The sequence below is a fragment of the Tenrec ecaudatus genome, chromosome 1, assembly GCF_050624435.1.
Source record: "Tenrec ecaudatus isolate mTenEca1 chromosome 1, mTenEca1.hap1, whole genome shotgun sequence".
Taxonomy (NCBI): domain Eukaryota; kingdom Metazoa; phylum Chordata; class Mammalia; order Afrosoricida; family Tenrecidae; genus Tenrec; species Tenrec ecaudatus.
In genome coordinates, this window is record NC_134530.1 from 5366281 (window position 1) to 5385591 (window position 19311).

At 61.8% G+C, this 19311-nt stretch overlaps 1 protein-coding gene across 4 annotated transcripts in view; it reads left to right on the forward strand.

The window, feature by feature from the left end:
* The window catches only part of KDM4B (lysine demethylase 4B), a 105920-nt gene that overhangs the window by 51611 nt on the left and 34998 nt on the right, over positions 1 to 19311 (forward strand). For all 4 annotated transcript variants that reach the window (XM_075545269.1, XM_075545277.1, XM_075545285.1 and 1 more), the window contains exons 6-8: positions 4085 to 4134; positions 7381 to 7484; positions 11775 to 11912. In XM_075545269.1, coding sequence (XP_075401384.1) covers positions 4085 to 4134; positions 7381 to 7484; positions 11775 to 11912 — 292 coding nt within the window. The remainder of the gene's footprint in view (positions 1 to 4084; positions 4135 to 7380; positions 7485 to 11774; positions 11913 to 19311) is intronic.

A 19311-nucleotide genomic window follows, 5' to 3' on the forward strand; every position in this document is an offset into this window, starting at 1 on the left:
GTGTTTATACTGGGACTGGTCCCCTGGAGACTGGTGTGAGTGGGGGCACCTGTGTGACTGTTCGGCTCCCACTGAAGGGTCAACCGTAGTCACACCCAGCGCTCCTCTGCAGCAAGGCCTGGCGATCAGCCATTAAGTTGACGGTTTGGACCCCCCAAGGCAGGCCCACGCTGTGCCCAGGGCCCTGCCATGGGACAACAGCCCGGTCCCTCTCCTGTGGTGCTGTGGGTGGACTTGAAGCCCTGACCCACCTGGCAGCAGCTGTCCTGGTGTTGCCCCTGCCCCTTTCTCTGACTGCAGGTGACGTGGTGTGCGGCCAGCCAGGCTGGGTCCTTAGTGAGCAGGACGGGGCTGCTGCCACCCTCCCTGATGCCAAGGATTTGGGTGTGCTGCCCAGCCCCCTCCCCCACTGGCTCTGCCTCCTGCCCCCCCATCACCTTCCTAGAGCCAGCTTCCTCCGTCTCTGCCAGCCATGGGTGGTGGGTAGTGATCCTGTCTGCGACCCTGCTTTCTCTGCCCACACCCCCAGGCCTGTTATCTGCCGCCTTGTGTGTGTCAATGAAAATGTCATGATTTGGGGTCATTGACAACCCAGTGGAAGGGTCAGTTTGGCCTGCTGTCCTCAGACACAACTCCCACGCTTCCCTAGGAACGCATGCCGCGAGTGTGCTCAGTGCTTCGTGTCGCTGCACGCGGTGTTGCCCTGTGTCGGAGTCGACTCCACGGCACCTGGCAGTGTGCCTGTCACACCAGGTCTGGGAGAGCACAGGGGGGCACTGGGGCCCTTCCCAGAGGGGCATGGGGACTCGGGTGACCAGGTCTCTGGAGCTGAGAGCTCTGCACCTCAGGGAGCCCCCCCGGGGGCACACCTGGGTCAGTCCTTGATTCCCCTGTGCCTGGACTCCACGAAGCTTCAGGGGAGCCCCGGTTTGTCGAGGTGCAGTCTACAGGCCACAAGGGTCATACAGGCCCCTGCTGCTACTGCTGCTTCTCTCAGGTCTGCCCCTCCATCCTGAGGGTGGAGGACGAAGCTGACCAGCCCCCCCCCTACCCGGGGCCCCTGGGCAGTTGAAGTGCTCAGAGGGGTGGGGGCGCTGGGAATAAGCTTCCCCGATCCCTTCTTGGCCATTGAGCTTCGGGCTGGAACAGTGGGTGCAGTGAGGGCAGATCCGATTGGACCCACAGCCGTTTGGGATCATTGCCGCAGCGTTTCCGTCCTCTTCCTGGGGGTGTGCGGGGTGGCTCACCATGGCCAGGGGGCCTCTGGCTCCACCGTAGACTCGGGGCCTAGGTAGAGGCATCTGCAGCCCCTGCCTGCTGCTCTCAGTTCTATGATTACAGCACGTTAAATGGCGAGGCCTCCCGCCTGCCCAACCTTGTGCAGACACTGTGAAATTAACTTGCTCACCTCCCTACAGCCTGGCTGTGCTGACATTTGCACAGGGTTCCGCAGAGCCCGGCTGGCACTTGGCCCAGCAGAGGGGACGCCCACCAGTGCTGCACTGCCGAACAGGGGTCTTCTGCCCTTCCCTGGGGGTCCCTGGGCTCCCGGATCCTGGGTCTGCGTAGTCTCTGCCTGTACTGCCATCAGGGGTTGGCCAGAAGTGACCTCATTTGGACTCAAACCTTGGGCCCCTCTGAAAACTGACTTGTCTAGCACCCTGGGGTGGCTGGCAGCTGGGAGAAGGTAGGAGGGACCCTGGGCCTGCTGGAGGGAAGGCAGTGTGACCTCAGCTGGGGGTACCTAGGGCTGGCTTCTCACTCTGTGGCATGGCTCCCCTCTGACCTGGCCATGGGTTCCAGCCAGCCAGCGCCCCGTCAAGCAGAAGGCAGCTTCCACAGGGCCTGGGCTGGGGGCCGGTGAGCAGCCCTGTCCCTTGTCGCAGCCGCCGCTATGTGCATGTCCCTCTTCCTGACACACGCATTTAATTTTTAACTCAAAAGGCATTTGCTTATTTATTTTCATTGTTCTTGATAATAATTCTAAGCCATTAGAGGGGAAAATTATATTCAAAAATGCTGTTTCACACTTTATTTGTTTGATGATTTAGAGCGATAGAAAATAGCACATTTGCTGGCTTTTATAGTCTGATAATTATTCACATCCATCAAGCCATTCCAGGGGAATAAACAAAACACCAAGAAAATTACACTATTAATAGCATCTTCCGCGGCCCTCCGGGACACCCTTTCCGGCCCGGTGGCGGCGAGATGGCAGTGGCCACCGCCGGCCAAAGGCTCGCTGCCCAGAGCGCATCCCCCTCTGCTTGTTTGCTCTGACTGCCTGGCTGCAAACTGGCCCCTCCCCTCACCGCTGGGCCCTGCCACACAGCCCCCCCCGCCCCCCGCCCCTGCCCTGGGCCCTGCCTACCTCCTCTCAGCTCCAGGAGCTGGGCCCCAAGCGAGCCCCTCAGATGACCATGGTGATGTCCACGCTGTGTGTATGGTAGTTCTGGCCTCCTTGCGGCCACTGCCCAGACCTCCCACCCCCTAGTCCCCAGACTGGCTGCTGCTCTCTGAGGCAGGTCCCAGTCTCTGAGGCTCTGTTCCTGCTGCAGGCCGGTGTGCCTGTGTTGCCTGGGGCTGGGTGTCGTTGGGTGGGGGTGTTTCCTGGGAAGGGGTGTTCCTGGGCTGGGATGTAGCTGGGTAGGTGTAGTGCCCCTGGGGCAGGGTGTAGCTGTTGGGGGTTGTTTAGGGGGGTTCCATTGCTGCCAGCTAGGGGTGGGGTTGGGGACAGGGCAGTGGGCAGGCTGCTGACTGAGCGTCAGGTGAGGTGGAGGGCTGTGTGTGCCTGCATATGTATGTGTGTGAGCAGGGCTGGTGGGACAGTGGCAGAGATGGCCTATGCCAGCCTGGCTGGGCAGGCATTCTGGGGAGGATCATGGAGGCTCTGAACCCGGGGGCTGGGACCCGGAGACTTACTTCCTGAACAGTGCTAGTCTTGCCAGGTCCGTACCAGGACCCCCTCACCTACTGTGCCCATCCTGTGGTGCTGTTTGCCCTGCTCACCTCAGCTCCCAGCCCCCTGGCCTCCCCCGGAGCGGATCCCTTGTAGGGAAGGGCCTAAGCGGCAGGAAGAGCTGCTCACGTCTGGCGCTTGCCTTCCTTCCAGAAGTTCCCTCCGTTCTCCCAGGGGCCTCTGGTGTGAGCATTGGGCCCGTGCCCCACAGCCTGCCACTGCCGATAACGGAGGAGCCGGCTCCAACGTATTAAACTTTTAACATCCACCGGATTCAATTAATCTTATCTTTACAACTCCCAATTACAGGCGGTAATTAAGTGAGCGCCGCATTGTGGGCCCAGGATATTGCATTAATCATCACTGCCTGGCAGCCAGAGCCCAGGCCCCCAGCCCTGCAGGACCTGGACGCTCTGCGGCCCTGTCTGTGGCTCCTCCTGCCACAGAGGGCCTGGGCTGGACCCCTCGGGCTTCTCCTTCTCTGGGGTGGACACAGTGCCCCACTCCTCCGGCCCCACCGACTTCAAGCCTGCACCCATCTCGCTCACTTCCACACTGACTTCTGCTCTTGGTGGCGGGTGGGGGCCCACAGTACCCAGCTCCGCTGGCCTTCACAACACAACTGTTCATCTGCCTGGGGCCAGGGGACGGGAGTGGGGGTGTTAGAGGGTGGGCCTGGAGCAATCAGGCAGCTGGGTTGGGGGTCGGGCTGGTGCTCATGCTGTGAGCAGTCATCGCTGTGTGCCAACTCCCACCTGGGTCATCTTTCAAGTGCATAACGTGTAGCAAAACCCATGCAAGTGCTTGCTCCTGCTGGCTGCCGGCCCTGCGTGGGGCTGAGGGGCTGCTGTGGGGCTGCCCTGTACCAGACGTGCCCCTGTGCACTGGTCCCCACACGGGGCAGAACCCCAATTCCTATGTGTGTGTGTGTGTGCCTTGCCGTGGCTCATGGAGGTGTGGTGTCCTGTAGGGACTTCTCCATTGGTGGCCCGCATGCTGGCAGCTGCCTCTCTCCCCCAACAACACCCTCACTTCCTATGGATCTTTCCTGGGCAGACCCCCACCCCACCCCCACCCCCACCCCGCAGTGCCCAGCTCTCACTGACCGCCTCTGTCTCTCCTCAGGTACGCCATCCCTCCTGAGCACGGCAAGCGGCTGGAGCGCCTGGCCATTGGTAGGTGTCCCTGCAGCAGGCCCCTGGGGGGCCTTGTCTTTGGGACCGTGGGTTTTGGGGTTCACTGTGTCTCCCATGTGGCCTGGCCCCTTCTGGTTCCCATCGGTTCCCATAGGAACCTCGCTTGCCTCTGAGTCTCTGTCCACTGACCCGGTTTCTGGGGGGTGGGGGGGTACGAAGGTGCTGTCTTCTCTGCCCCTCTTTTCCCAGTAGGTTCTGTGCCCTGCCTGGGAGCAGACCTGGAGGAGGCCCCAGGGGCCAAGCTGGCTTTCTTAGAAAGAAGCTTCCTTAGGCTCTCAGCACACAGCCCACCTTCCAGGGCTCCCCCAGGGAAAGACTTGGGGATGCAGGGCAAGCCAGAAGTGAGGTGGGCCTTGAGCTCTGGGGGAGCAAGTGGTGGCAGGGATCAAAGGCTGAAATGCTGCCGGCCAGTCAGATGAGGTGCCACAGCAGGTCCCCTGGTTCCCCTCCCTGCGCTTCTGAAGCAGCTCTGAGCATGTGCAGGCCCTCCTGGTGGTGTGGCAGCGGGTCTCGGGATGCAGCCTGGCTGCTTTAGGCCCCGGTTTCTGCTCTTTGTTCTCCCGCCATCCCTGCCAGTAGTATCAGCAGTTTAAATCCACCGGCCGTCCCGGAGTCGAGAGACGAGGCTGTGTGGTCCCTTCTACCCCGCTGTCTGGGGAGCTGTGGGTTAGAACCTGAGCCCTGTGTGTGGGGTGGGGTCAAGAGCAAGCGCCCCACCCACCATGTGCGTTTAGTAAAATGAAAACCGCAGCCCACTGGATGAAGAGACTCTGTGTCGTTGTCCCCTCGCCCCCTTCCTGGCCATGATAGGAATGTCCTACTGTATGTCACTCCCAGAATCCCAGGAAGGCCTGGCGGGGGTGGGGGAAGTCGGAAGAAGGAGTGCCGGCCACCAGGGCCCTGGGATTGCTTCGGTGCTGGTCTTGTGAGCCAGCACCTACCTGCCTCCCTCCTATCTCTGTTTTGGGCCCCTCACTTGATTGCCCCATCTGGTCACATCCCTTTTGTCAGAGATGTGCCCCGTGGTCATTTGTGCCCTGTGGAGCTGCCACTGACCACTTGGGAGGCAGAGCACCCTGGGGCTGATCCTGACCCCACCCCCACCCCCAGTCAGCTGCCCAGCATGCTCTCCATTGGAGAGCGAGAGGGCCTCATGAAGTCAGGCCTGGGGTCTTGCGGCTTCTCAGAATCCCGAGCTTGGCAGGGCAGGGAATGGCATCAGGGCATGGGTGGGAGGTGCTCCCCTTGCAGCTTCTCCCCCAGGGGCCCTCCGAGGGAGGGCCAGGAGCCGAGTCCAGGAACAGGTGCATGCACGCCAGCCTAAGGAGGTCTCTTTCAAACTCTTGGGGGTGGGGGGGCTGCATCAGGAAGGCCATGCAGGCGCGGGGCGGAAGGTGTGCTGGGCTTGGGAATGAATCGGTGTGTCTAAATGGGCTCGTGGGAGAGTGTGGCGCCGCGGCGAGCCCCGCAATGTGCTGGCGCGGGCTGGGTGCTAATCACTTACCACGGGCGCCTTTATTAGCGTCCTAATGAGAGCCACTTAGAGCTTGCATTAAAGAGAAGAACTGCAGTGCCCGGCGGTGGCAGGCACTCGTAATTCTAATTGAAATGCTTTTAGTGCTCAGGGAAGTCGTGGGCCCAGGCAGCGCGCTCCAGAACCCGTGCCGCACACATCCTGGCAGCCGTGGAGGCCCTGCGCCCCTGCACCCCCTGGGTCCTGTGTACTGTACGGACATGGACACGGACATGGACACGTGTGCCCTCACTGGCCTCCAGGCCTGGGGCTGGTCTCGGGAAGGTCCCTGTGTGGGTTCCTGGAGGGGACACAGGGCCCACTCTCCATGGACTATGGCTGAGACCTCTGTTCTTCTCTGGCTCGTCGTGACCCCAAGGGTACAGGGCCAGGACACTGCCTGGAGCAGCTGGGGGTGGACAGATGGGCTCGAGTGCGGAGGGTGAGCAGCAGGAGCAGTGAGCGCCCCTGTGGTCGGGTTGGGGTACACGGGCCCCTGTGTTGTGAGCAGGTGCCCACTCTCATGTCAGTAAGGTGGGAGCCAGGTACACATCTGGGAGTGCTAGCCCTTGCCATCGGCAGTCCCCTTGTAATTCTTGCTCCGGGGGAGTGAGGGGCTGAGACCTGCTGCCTGTGGTCCATACCAGGAGCAGGCGCAGAGCAGGAAGGCAGTGGACGGGCCCCTCCTGGCTCACCCCACATCCAAGGGACGTGGGGAGAGTGCGCAGAGCCCAGCACACAGCCACCTGCCACCCCCTGCAGAAGCCCCAGAAAGCAGGGCAGAGCCGGCCGCCACTTGCTGCTGTCGGAGCCCACAGGGCTTGACCCTTTAGCCCACACGGCTGCGTGCTTCCCTCCCTCCCTCCCTCCCTCCCTCATGTGTCTTATTCCAGGTCTGGTGGGCCGGTAGCTTCCTGTTAGCATGTGAGTGTCCATGTACCTGGCTCCTGAGGGAGGCGGGGGCAGCCTCTGTGCCCTCACCTGCCTTTGGGCAGAGGTACCCTGAGATGGTGCAGTGTGTGCACAAACCAGGGACTCCCACTCCCACCTGGGGGTTAGCCTCAGTATGTGTCACCTAGCCCCCCGGCCCCTCAACTGCACGGGTACTGTCCACACCCGTCCCCCGGCCCCTCAGCTGCGCACAGCTCTGCTGTTGGTCTCTCTGGACCTTCTCAGCGACGCCTCTTGGAAGTTCCACTTGCCAGTGAATTGTGACTGTGGAAGGGGGGGTGCTAGAGTATGGCTTGTCTGCATCTAGAGTATTCTGGGTGCTGGCACCCCTTGGTGGCTCCTCAGGGCTCCGGAGATGCTGGCGATGTGGGTGGTGTCAGTCCTGACCCCTGCCCTGCTGTGGTCACATGAGATCACCCTGCCTCCCCCCCCCCCCCCCAGCCCCTTGGTCCTTGCAGGGCTCTGTTTGGGTGAGAATGTACACCCACAGGCTGCTCCAGCTGCCCATGTCTCAACGATGGACACACACACACACACACCCCACCCCCCCCTCTCTAGGCCTGCTTCCCTCCCAGGGACTTAGGCTCTCATAGCCTGTGTCACCTTTGCTGTTGTCAGAGACTCAGGAGCCTGGGGACCCAATTCTGTGCCAGCCTTCTCAGGGATGTGACCGTGTGGTGCTGGCTTGTGCTGACCCCCATGTCCCTGCGGTGCGGGTCCTCCTGCATCAGCTCGCGCTGACCACTCTCTCTGTGCCTCAGGCTTCTTCCCCGGGAGCTCCCAGGGCTGCGACGCCTTCCTGCGCCACAAGATGACCCTCATCTCACCCATCATCCTCAAGAAGTACGGCATCCCCTTCAGCCGGGTACGTCCGGGCTGCACACGAGCCCTGCCTGCAGACCAAGGGCACCCTGCAGAAGGGTTAGGACCGAGGCAGGCCAAGAGGGCGCCAGCTCAGCAGAGGGGCTGATGGGGAGGACGGATTAGATGTGGTGGGGTCTTTGTTCCTTGTTACCCTCGTCTCCCTCCTGTCCCCGCCTGGCTGGGGGCTGCCCTCCGCAGTGCCCATAGGATGTGGACACCTTCCGGAGGCCGCTTGGCACAGTGGTTTCCCTGCCCAGCCCCTCTCCAGTTGGGGCCGGAGGTCGGAGCAGCACCAGCCCCTCAGCAGTCTCGGCCCAAGCACTGGATGGACCAGCTTCTGAGTTCCTCCTGCAGCCTTGCCGAAAGAACCCACAGCCTGCCCGCCCCCCCTCACGTCCTCAGGGAGCACACTCCTGCTCAGAGATGAAATCCTGGCTCCCCTGTACGTGAAGGGGTGAGCTCCTTCAATTTCCTGCTCCAGAGGCCAAACCAGTCACATACACACCTCAGGGCAAGATGGATGAAGCAGGCCACCCGCCCACAGGCTGCCCGTCCCTGGCGTGAAGCTCCCCAGGAGGACCCTGCCCCTGAGCTCTCGCTCCTGCTCGCCGTCCTGCCTCTGGGACCTGGTGGGGCGCATGCCAGTCGGAGTGTGTTTCACTGATGCCGCCGTCTCCAGAGTGGAGGGCGGGCGTTGACTCCTCTCCCCTGGCTTGCATAGCGTCCTCTGTCCCTGGCGCTGCCCACAGAACTGGGGTGGGCTTCCCTTATGGGCAGTCTGTGGAGAATTTTCTGGAAGGGTGGCTCTAGAGAAGGGCAGGCTCCGTGCATCCCACTCTGGGTATGAAATATTGGACGGCCCATCGCAGGCAGGTCCCCCTCCCATCTGTCTCCAGAGGGCCTGCTGACATCCACACGGCCCTCCGGCTTCAGTCACGCTCCTTGCTCTGGGCCCCCACATGGCCCCCCTCGGAGTGCCCTGTGGCCCCTCATCTGCATTCCTGCCCGCCCCTGGCATAGAGATGTTTCCTGAATGGTATTTACCTCACGAAGAGGCCAGTCAATAGCTGAGCTTTTTAATTATTACAAGTGTGTATTTCTGTAGTCTGCCATTGGCATCCCCATTTGTTCTGCAAGAAGCCCTCTTGGAGCTGCGTGTGGGGCCTCTGCTGATCACCCAGCTGCACCCGATCCTTCATTGCTGCGCTTTCTAATTCATCCTCGGGGCAGTGCAGCGCAGTGATGTGGAGGACAGGCGCCGTGGGCTGCTGGTGGAGATTTCCTGTCAGGAGCATAAGCTGTCTGTGGCCCCGGCCCCGCCCCCAGCCCCCGGGACCCTGCCACCCTCAGGAAGGCTCCATGGGAGGCCTCGCCTGATCCCTGCGGATGGCGCTGTCTCCCGCAGCTTCTAGGGCCAGCTCACCATCTGGTGCAGCCACGTGGGCCTGTCCTGGGCAGGGCTGTCACTTGGTGACAGAAGAGGAGCTAGGTGGGCAGGGGGGTCAGAGTCAGCAATGCTTGTTTCTGAGAATAAAGGCCCTTGCCGGGGACACAGACACCCCCGCCTTGTCCCTCCCAGTGACCCCTGTGCGGCCACCTGCAGCTGCCGCTCATAAAAGAAAGTAAAGGCGTAGCTTCACGCACACTGACTTGATTGTTGCAATCAATTACTTGAAAAGAGAAATCTCCTGTCTCCTTAAAGACAGCTCCTCTCCATCCATGCCCGTTTTGATGGAACTTCGATGCTGTAGCTGCTGTTTGGAGCTCTGTGCACCCCCCTCCCCCCAGTCTCTCCAAGCCAGGGGGCTGACGGCTCCTGCACTGCTTACACGGCTCCCCTCGGGGGAATAAGTCAACCCAAGCAGACCCACATCAAAGACGGGTGCCTAGGCAGACACCTGGCAGAAGGCAGCTTTTGCGTGGCCGTGTGACAATGCACACCCAGGAAAATGGGCGTGGAGCCCCGGGGAGCTGCCTCCAGAGAGCATGCCCCACAGCCGTGGTGAGCGCCGCCCGACCTCCAGGTGGGCTCCCTCGAGGGACGTGAATGCTGCGGAGAGGCCGTCGGAGAAGGGCTGCGGCTAGCTGGCATCCTGTCACTCTGCGTCCAGCCTGCGTGACCTGGCTCCCTAAGCTGGGCTCCATGCAGATGGAGGCCCCCAGATTGGAGGGAGATGCTGGAACAGCTGGCGACGTGCAAGGGACACCGCCGCGCTCGCCACACGGGAAGCTGCCCCACCAACTGGAGTCGAAGGCTCCAGCCCCGTGTGGACACAGCTCCTCCTCTTGGCTCGGGGGAGAAGACGGGCAAGCTGTCTGTGGATTTGTTCCACACAGATCTACTCAGTGCCTGAAGAAGCAGCAGTCGGAATCAAAGGGCACCTTACAGTGGGGGGGGGACATCAGCCGTCAGGGAGCTCTCCTCTCTAAAGTTCTAAGTCCAAAGCCGTCACCTGGAGGATTCAGGTTTGGCCCAAGCTAGCGTCTGCGCCTTGAGTTCCCTGGGATACGTGTGCTGAATGTACCACGGGTTGCCTGGTGCTAACCACAAAGTCAGCAGTTAGAAACCACCAGCTGCTCCTGAGAAAGATGAGGCTTTCTGCTCCTGTAAAAAGCCAGTCTCAAAAACCCTTAAGGGGCAGCCCACCCTGTCCTGTAGACACAGGGGTCACTGAGTTGGCACGGGGGCCAGAAGGACCACAAAGCACACACAGGGTGCTCCGGAGAAGCCAGGACGGTGGGACTCCTGCTGACTTGCCATCAGGAAAGTGGTAGGTAGGGTGGGCCCTCCAGGTCGGGCGGGATCAGCTAGTGGCTACAACAGTGGGGCCAAACCCAGCAGGCCTTGGGAAGCCGGTACAGGACAGGCCACAGTGACAGCACTGAGGCTTGTCCACGCACGCCCCAGCAGCTGTGCTCACCAGTGCCCCGAACTGACTCCAGGGCCTACCCAGCAGCCCACGGGTCCGTCACAGAGGCCTGGAGGAAAACCGGCAGAGCCACGCAAAGAAGGTCATGGTCCAACTGCCTCCCAAAGGGACCTGCTCTGCCCTAACCCGGACCTGTGGGCATGACTTGGCCCCGAATGGGGTCTCTGAGTGTGGAGTGAGCTGAGGCAGGGCCATCCTGCTCCTGGTGTCCTAACAGACAGACTAAGCAGGCGACTGCTGCCGGCAATGAGGCTGCCTCCAGGCAGACATCAAGGGCCGGGCTGCAGGTTACTCTTGATGTGGGGTAGGGTGGGGGCCGGGGGTAAGCAGCAGGGCCCTCCCTGGATCCTTCTCTCTCTCTCTCTCTCTCTGTGTGTCGGGAGGGGGGGGGGTGCTGGCCCTGCTGGCACCAGAGGACACAATCTGATGCCGCACAAGAAGAGACTCGCCATGTGCCAGGTCCCGTCTCTGTAGTGAAGGGAAGCTCACAAGGCTGGCATCTGTAGTGAAGGTGGCCAGGGTCAAGGGGCACAGTCCACGGGATCGACACCTCTCCCAGCTTCTGGTCAAGTCCCAGGAGCGGCCCAGCATGTGGGAGCCATGCATGGCCATCAGCCTTTCTGGTCATCACTTGTCTTGTCTTTGATTGGTGGGACGCTGGATTCCATTGCTGACAGGGCCACCTGCAGGGACCCTCCCTGGAGGGGAAGGAGGGGGTTCCAGGAAAGCTCTAGTCTGGTGCTTGCACAGCCCCCACCAGTGCCTCCCTCCTCCGAGTTGGGGTCTGGTTCAGACACCCGATCAGAGCCCTGATTGCCCTAGACACGTGGAACTGGAAGTGTTCGTGTATTTTGAGAGTGTCCTCGTCCCTCCCCTCCGCCCCCACCTCCATCCCCACCCCCTCTATGGCAACATGATGTTGCCCTCACGGCCACCGACAGGGGCCCCTGCTCAGGATGTGCCAGAGAGAGTCTACTGCCTGCAAGGTCCCCACTCTCCCCCGCTGTCTCCCCCTCTGCATCTGCCATGAGCAGCCCCCCGAGTGGATGGCCCCTTAGATGTCCAGCACTGTGCTGTGGGCAGAGGTGAAACCATCTTTGAAGTGAGAGATGCCCCACTCCCCGCACATGTTCGCAGGAGAAGCTCCCTGCCTGGGGTGGTGGGACGCAGTGGGGCACGTGGGCCACTTAGTGTGTGCGTGTGGGCGCGCGCCATCTTGGGATGTTGTGGACACGTGTTCACAGAGCCACGCCTCCGGAGGAAGCCTTGCAGGAAGAGGCCAGGCTGCTGCTTTTCCCCGAGCTCGGGCCTGGGGATGCCCGGTGCAGGCCCTGCCCTTTACCACAGACCTCTGTCCGCAGATCACGCAGGAGGCCGGGGAGTTCATGATCACCTTCCCCTACGGCTACCACGCTGGCTTCAACCATGGCTTCAACTGCGCCGAGTCCACGAATTTCGCCACCCTGCGCTGGATCGACTATGGCAAAGTGGCCACGCAGGTGAGAGCCTCGGGCAGTGGGCACCGCCGCTGTGGGTTTCGGGGTTGTGTTCTATCTCGAGGGATGGGGGACTGGGCTGCACCATCAGCCGTGTGAACACTGCATCTCCTTTCCACGGGTCGCCGTGTTGTCTGCTGCCACCCTCCCTGCCGCAGGCCGCATCCCGGTGTCCCCTGGGTTTGCCATGGTAATTTGCCGTCGGTGTTGCTGGAGGGGAGCCCATAGTGTGTTTGCTCCGAGTTGGTGAGCAGTAAGGAGAACGAGCTGTTGACAGTCTCGGGAAGGGAAGGTCTCCTCTGCCAAGTCGGGGTCAACTCGGCAGTGAGCCTCGTCCCGCCCGCTCCTACGGCTTTGGGGTCCGTGTGGAGGGAGAGTGGGACCAAGGGCCGGACTCACTCCAGCTCAGTGGAGTGTGTGTGTGTGTGTGGGGGGGGGGGAGGATGGGACACCATGTGCATCTCTGCAGCTTGATTTTTGTGAGTTCCTGGAATGTACAAGTAACAGGACTGGGGGTTTGCGGCCCCCCAGGAAGCAGGGTGAATGAAGCTGGGGCTGCTGGAGGGCAGTGGACCTAGGCCTTCCTCCTAGAGGGGCTTGTTCTGGCCACCTGGAGGGGACAGTGAGCATCTTGGCCAGGTTCCTGGCTGCCCTTCAGAGCATTGGTGGGTGGATGGCTCCTGTCATGGTCCTGCCCTTCATGCTGAGGCTGCTGGGCCTCGTGGCTGCCGAGACCAGTAGGCAGGACCTTCCTGCTGACCGGCCCCTCCTCCCCCGGCACTCTGGGGATGCAGAGGTGAGGCTTCTGGGTTCAGGGGGTGGTGATGGATCCTCCTCCCCAGGAGGCCCTGGGCCAGTGCCCCGGCCCGCCCCCAGAGAGGGGCTGCAGCCTCCCCTTCGCACCAGGCTGTTGGGGGTTGTGACTCCGTGTGGGACTGAGAAGTGAGCCAGGTGGGGACGGGGGTGGCTTCACAAAGCAGACACTCATCTCAGTCATGAGGAGTCCAGGGGAGGGAAGGGTGTCCTCACCTCTCTCAGCCCTTGCTCTTGGCCCCTTGGCCATCTATCTCCATGTGGGATCCGGTTTCCCCCGACTGGGCTTCTATCCCGAAGCTTCATCCGCTTTCCTGTCCCCAAAGGCACACCCCACAGGGATCAGGCCTCCTTTACCTCCCAGATGGGGTGACAGCCTCCGGTGCAGGGTCAGGGCCCCCGCCCGAATGGTTGACATACCTCGGGAGACTCACTCGGCCCTGCAGCCTCTGCGTTGCAGCTGAGCCCTGTGTTGGTGCAGCCCGGGAATGTCTGATGAGAAGGGACTAAAGGTCAGGGCTCTGCCTGTTGGAGGGAAGCGGCTTCCATGCCTGACTTCAGGGCTGCCCGGGGAACCTGGTGGTTGCTCTGGTCTGCTGTGCAGTGCAGACTACAGCCTGTCCAAGATGCAGATTGAGACGTGAGCCAGGCCTCGGCTTGTCCTGGGGGTGCCGTCCGGGCCGGGGCTGCTGTCCGGCAGGGACTGCCCAGAGATTAAAAGCAATTTTGGGTGCAGCCATGTGTTCACTAACAAGTGACATTTGGGAAGTGCCGCTGAGATCGGACCTCCACGCTCACATTGTCAGGCGGCGTAGCGTGAAATTGCTGAACAAGTGGCGGGCAACTCGCCCAGCCAGCCGGGGTTCAAGGCGGCTGGCCAAGTGGTGGGCAGCCTCTGACCGGTCAGGTCGGCAGGTGGCAGGGGACTGCAGCCAAGCTGGTCACCATTGGCCACAGGGTGCCCACCGTGGTCACCTGTCCGGCTCTGATTGTCATCTTTGGAACTAAGCCAGGCTTTAGAGCTCTTACTGTGTACCCCCTGGCCTGTCTTCTACCCGGCCGCAGACAGCATAGCCGGCCCACGGGTGGCCCCCTAGGATGTGCTCTGATTAATGGCTGCAGCAGTATCTCCCCACTGGCTGCTCTGTGGAGTCTGTGCCTTTTGCCCTGGGGCCTGGGACCCAGCACATCCTGGACAGCGCTCTCTGGTCAGCGACCCTGACTTGGCTGGCTTTGATGTTCGCCTCTCTCTGTGGATGACGCCAGTGCAGGGACATGGGGGTCCTGGTGGCACAGCGAGTTTAGCGCTGGGATGCTCACAAGGTTGGGAGTTGTAGCCAGCCAGGCACTCGGTGGGAGAAAGCTGAGGCTGTATGCTCCTGTCGAGGGACCGGCTCGGAGATCCTGGGCAGCAGTTCTGCTCTGCCCTCCAGGATGTCTGAGAGTTAGAATGGGCTCGACAGTGGCTGGTTAAATCCATGGATGCAGGCCTGGTGGTGGTGCAGACAGGCAATGTGGTCCCCTGCAGATCCACAGGGACAGGGACTGGGGCTCATCTAGGTGGGGGGTTGCAGTGACGGCTGACAATGGTACAGTGTTCCTAACAGCCACCGTAGGGCGCCCCCCTCCCAGAGCATAGCACACAGCATGAATGCAAAACACCAACACAGCCCTGCTCACCCCAATGCCACAGTGGGTTCATCTTTGTCAGGCTAACTGAAAGCTTGGTGGTTCGCATCCCCTGGCCATTCCAAAAGAGAGAGGCTTGGCTATCTTCCTAGCCATCTTGTGTCCCAGAGGGTCCCTCTGTGTGGGACTCCTGGGTGGTGGCAGACGTGTCCGTAGGTGCTGTGGTGCACTCTGAAGCAGGCTTGCTGCAGCGCCTGGACCCAGGGTGCAGGCTGCGTCACCAGGTGCAGTCGTGGGTGGCCCTCGGCGAGCCTGGTGATGGTGAACTGTGGGGTACACAGGTCAGTGGGAGGCTGTGCAGCCAGTGTGGGTGTATGTAACCCACAGCAGCCATATGGGGGAGTTTTCACGTGGCAGTGAAAACAGCTATGCAGCCCAGTCTGTGAAGACCCTCGGCCGGGTGGCCGCTGGTCCCTGCAAGTCTTGCTTCTTGCTGTCGCCTGGAGGCTTGGGGGAGGGGAGCCAGCATGCAGGGTCCACGTGGCCCAGGCCTGCTTTGTTGTTGTTGATTACCGGCCCTATGCTTCCCAGAGACCCGGGGTGCAGCCCTGGCCATGGGCATCGGTGATCCACAGAGAGGAGTGGGGCATTACAGCCCTGAGGGTCACCCAGGCTCCCCTTAAAGAGGGTCTGAGATTTCTTCCAGGGACCTGAGGTCAGGGACGGAGCCCACTCGTCTCGTGCTGTGTTTTGTCCTGGTGGCCATGGTCACTGCTAGTCAGCAGGGGCTGAGCCCCGGAGCGCCTTCCTGTGTGCCGTCACCCTCCTTGGTGCGTTGGAGCTTGGAGCACTGTCCTCGGCAGCCCCAGCTGCCCTGGGTTCTGTTGTGCTGCCAGGCCCTTCACCGTAGTCTACCTCATTCTGGACGCTCTGCTCCGGGAGACCCTGCTGGTATGTTACATTCTGGGGCGTCGCTGATGGCATGATGAGGGTGTGTGGGGTGGGCGTGCTCTTACACGGTCCTAGCTCACAGTCTCTCCTGGGGGCCGTCCTCTCTGACACCTCACTAACCAGGCTCCCGTGCTGTTGAGTTGGTTCTCGGCTCACATGGACCCCACATGGCAGGGTGGGGCTGCCCCTGGGCCTTCCTGGCTGCCCTCCACAGGAGCAGCCCCACGAAGCCCCTCAGTGTTTTAGCCCATTTCCTGTCGGCAGTTGAGCACCCATGACCCCTCACTCCCTAAATGCTCACCTTGCCCCCAATGAACTTGAGAGTTGGGAGGCCCAGGTGGGACCAGATTCACAGGTGGGTGGGTGGGTGCCCTCTGCCTTCCTCTACCTGCTTGGAGGGGCTAGCCTGGGGTGTTGGGGGTGCCCAGAACACTCCCTCCTCCCTTGGAACCTGGCCTTGAGTTGTAGCTCTCTGAGCCCACCCAGCTGCCCGCCCCCCAGAGCGCCATTCAGCAGGCTGTGCAGGAGATTACTGATGGGAAGATCAAAGGCCGCCCTGCCCCTGGAGGTTGGAACTCGAATTAGTCCTACAATAGGCAAACCGCCCTGCCCTGCCTCCCCCACGGCCCTCCTCCCGCTCCCACTCCCTGCCTCGCTGGAGGAATTGCAATTCCAAGCTTTTCGGAGCCACCCCGCAAGGCGGAAAAGTTGACTGCGGATTAAACAGAGCGAGAGATATTTAAAGCAGAGTGTGAAGGCCCGGAGCCGGGGTGCACTTAACTGGTTTGCGGCCAGCTGTCGCTGTTGCCTGCCTGCCAACACCCCCACTCCCCCATCTTTCGTTTCTCCCCCCGCGGGGAGCAGCCCTGGCCTGCGTGCCCCCTATGCTGGCGAGTAGCCCCAACGTGTCCAGGGCACAGAGAAGACCCCGAGTTCCCCCAAGTCCTGGAGGTGGCCCACTCGGTTCCCCTCCCTCGCCTGTGCCCAGACAGAACACGACTGTAAATTGGAGCCACATGTTTCCTGCTGCTCCTGGGGCCCCTGTTCCCTCCGCCTGGTAATGACTGCGCCTGCCTGCTCGGGCCTATTAACCAGCCGCCCAGGTGGGGCATGAGTGGGGGGGTGGCGGGGCCGGAGCCGGCCGCAGCAGGCTGCCGCACTGACCCTGCGCTCAAGCGCCTGGCCCCGCCCCGCCTCACTAGCCCTCTGATTTATGGCCACGCGGCTGGCTATGTTTGCAGTAAATTACTGCGTGAAGTATGTGTTCCCTTAGGCGCCCTCTCCCCATCTTCCTGTCGCTCCCGCCCCTCCTCCCTGGATAGCGCGTGGGCGGGGCCTGGATGCCAGCCCAGGGTCAGCCGGCACAGTGTTTGCTTTGGGACCCCAAGCGTGTACACCTTGCCTTGAGGAAGGGCCACCCACTTCAGGATGAGGGGTTCTAGATGGGGTTCCCCTGGGCTCTACCCACATGGGTTCTGCTGCCGTGGGACCAGCTCTGTTTGTGACACCCCAAATGCTCCAGCCATGGCCCACTGCCCCCATGGTTCAGGATGCCTGCCCTGAGGCTTAGATTGAGGTCATGCCCCCAGCCTTCTTCCTGCTGAGCCTGTCCCCTCCTTGAACACACAACAGCCCCAACCGGCCCCTGTGCCTCCCAGATGACCCCCCTCTGTGGATGTGCTCAGGTGTGTTGGAATTTCCCCCCTACCGCCTGTGCCCTCAGTAACAGCAAGGAGCTTCACAGTGTAGCATTGACATGCCGGGCCGCGGCTGCGAGGTCAGCAGTCCTAGACCACCAGCCTCTTGTAGAGTGGACCCTACAGGGGCAGTGCTGCCCTGTTCTGTCGCGTGGGGTCACTGTGACTGGGCATCCACTCAGCGGCCTTGGGTTTGGTGACTTTCAGTGGCAGGCTCATGTAGAGGTGCACATCCCAGTTGAGGGGGGGGCGCACTTGGTAGGACCCAGCTCACTCCCTGACCCCCCCCAACCTCTGCAGGGTTTAATCCCTGTGTGTGCTCATGCTGTGTGTGCTCTGTCAGCGGAGCTGGTGCCACAGGTCTCCTCAGCGGAGGTCTCCACGGTGCCTCCCCCACGCACCACCCACTGCCCACCTCCCGGCTTCTCTCCGCCCAGGGTCACGTCCCTTGGTGAACAGCAACCGAGGAACATGAAACATGCCAGCTGCAGGGGCCAGAGGGACCTGGGTCCTAACCTTTGCTCCTGTGTCTATACCTGCTGCCCAGTGCCACTGGCCTGGGAGTGGGGTGCAGAGAAGTGTAAGGCCATGCTCCCTGGGGTCCAGACCAGACAGCCTCCAGATGTCCTGCCCCTTGCTGGGGTTCTGTCTGCAACTAGGCTCTCTTGTCTCCACGGGAACCGTGGCATCCTGGGGGTGGGAATGTGAATCCCATGAATCTCTGTCTCCTTCCTCCTTCACTCAACGCTGCCTCTCCTGGGGTCCTTCTGAGCACAACCCTGTGCCCAGCACTCAGCCTGAGACCCCGCCTGCCCTCCCTCCTCCTCCCAGGGACTCAGCCCCCTGGCCCTCTCAGCTGCCCCCTCTCCCCTCTTTCCAGGCCTGTAACTGCCCCTGCTTACAAGCAGCTGTGTTCAGGCTTCCCACCTGGAAGGAAGGTTCTAGAAATACAGTCTCAAAGTGTGTTTCCCTGCAGGCCTAGCTGCTGGGGCTCCGTGCACTGAGAAATGTGATGGATGGGGAGCCTGTGTGGTGTCCTTGGGTGACCACAGACTACGTCCTGCCTCGTCCCTGCTGCCTCAGAAGGTGGACAACAGGCAACTGGGCAAGGAGTGGATTAGTGGTTGCCTAGGGGTTGGGGAGAGGCCCTGGTGTGCCACGGAAGCACCAGCCAGTAATCAAAGGTGGTTCAAAGCATCCCTCCGCCCCGAGGGAGACAAGCCTGACCACGAGACCACCCCCCACACGTGCCCTTGGGGAGCTCGGCTCTGTCACGGGTCACTGTGCCTCGGAACAGGCGCAGCTACAGCACCTACAAAGCAGGCCCCGAGGCAGGGGCCGGGAGGGGGGCCTGGGGCTCTCCTCTCGGGGTGTTGCAGCACTGTCACGTCCCTGGTGCAGTGGTGAGTTCCAGGGGAGGTTGGTTTCACCTCAGTCCCTCACTCAAGTAAGAGCAGGGCAGGGAGCTGGGCTGTGACTCGTGACTCTCTCGGCGGGTGATGGCGGAAGGAGCAGCCGGCTCAGCACTGTGCACCATGTGCTGCGGCTGCCACCGAGGCCAAGGACACGGAGCCGGGACCCTGCGTCCAATTGTCACATGGCCGACCGCTGCGAGGGCTCCAGTGGATTTCCCAGTGAACCGGTTTGTTGCCGTGCCTCTGGCCACAGTGCCGGTAATTACATCAGTCACGGACCAGCCCTCCCGCCCCACAACTTCTGTGCAGTGCGTCGGCCGTGGAGCAAGCGGTGGCCTGCACCCCTGCCCCTGTGTGTGAGGTATTGTGGGTGACATGCCCGTCCTTGTCATCCCTGTGGGACTTTAGCAAACAGTTCAGGGGCTGGAAGGCCAACTCTGGGTGGTAGCTTCAGGGGAAGGAGGCCTCTGTCTTCTCTGTTTCTCACCTCTGGGGTCGGTCCTTGGTGCTCTTCAGCTTCTGTTCTGGGCTCCATGTAACCCCCCGGCCCCCGCCCATGTGGCTTTCTCAGCCCTACTGACTTTGACCGGTTTCTTACCGCCCCCAGGAACAAGGGTGTGGACGCCAGCCAGGGCGGGTCGATGCTGTCCCCTGAGCAGGGTCATATCGAGGCATGCTGGGCCTGCAGGCCACGATGAGCAGGCACTGTCCTCGGGGGGCCCTAGCCACACAGGGCAATGGAGACGTGGATTCCTTCAAACTCAGCCTCCTGCTCTCAGCCAAGCTGCCGTGTCCCCCATCGTGTGGGCGCAGCCAGTGTGCCAGGCCGTGTCTAAGGAAGGAGAGCGTCCAGCCCAGAAAGTTGCCAGGAAGGTCAGGGGACAGAGCAGGACCTGG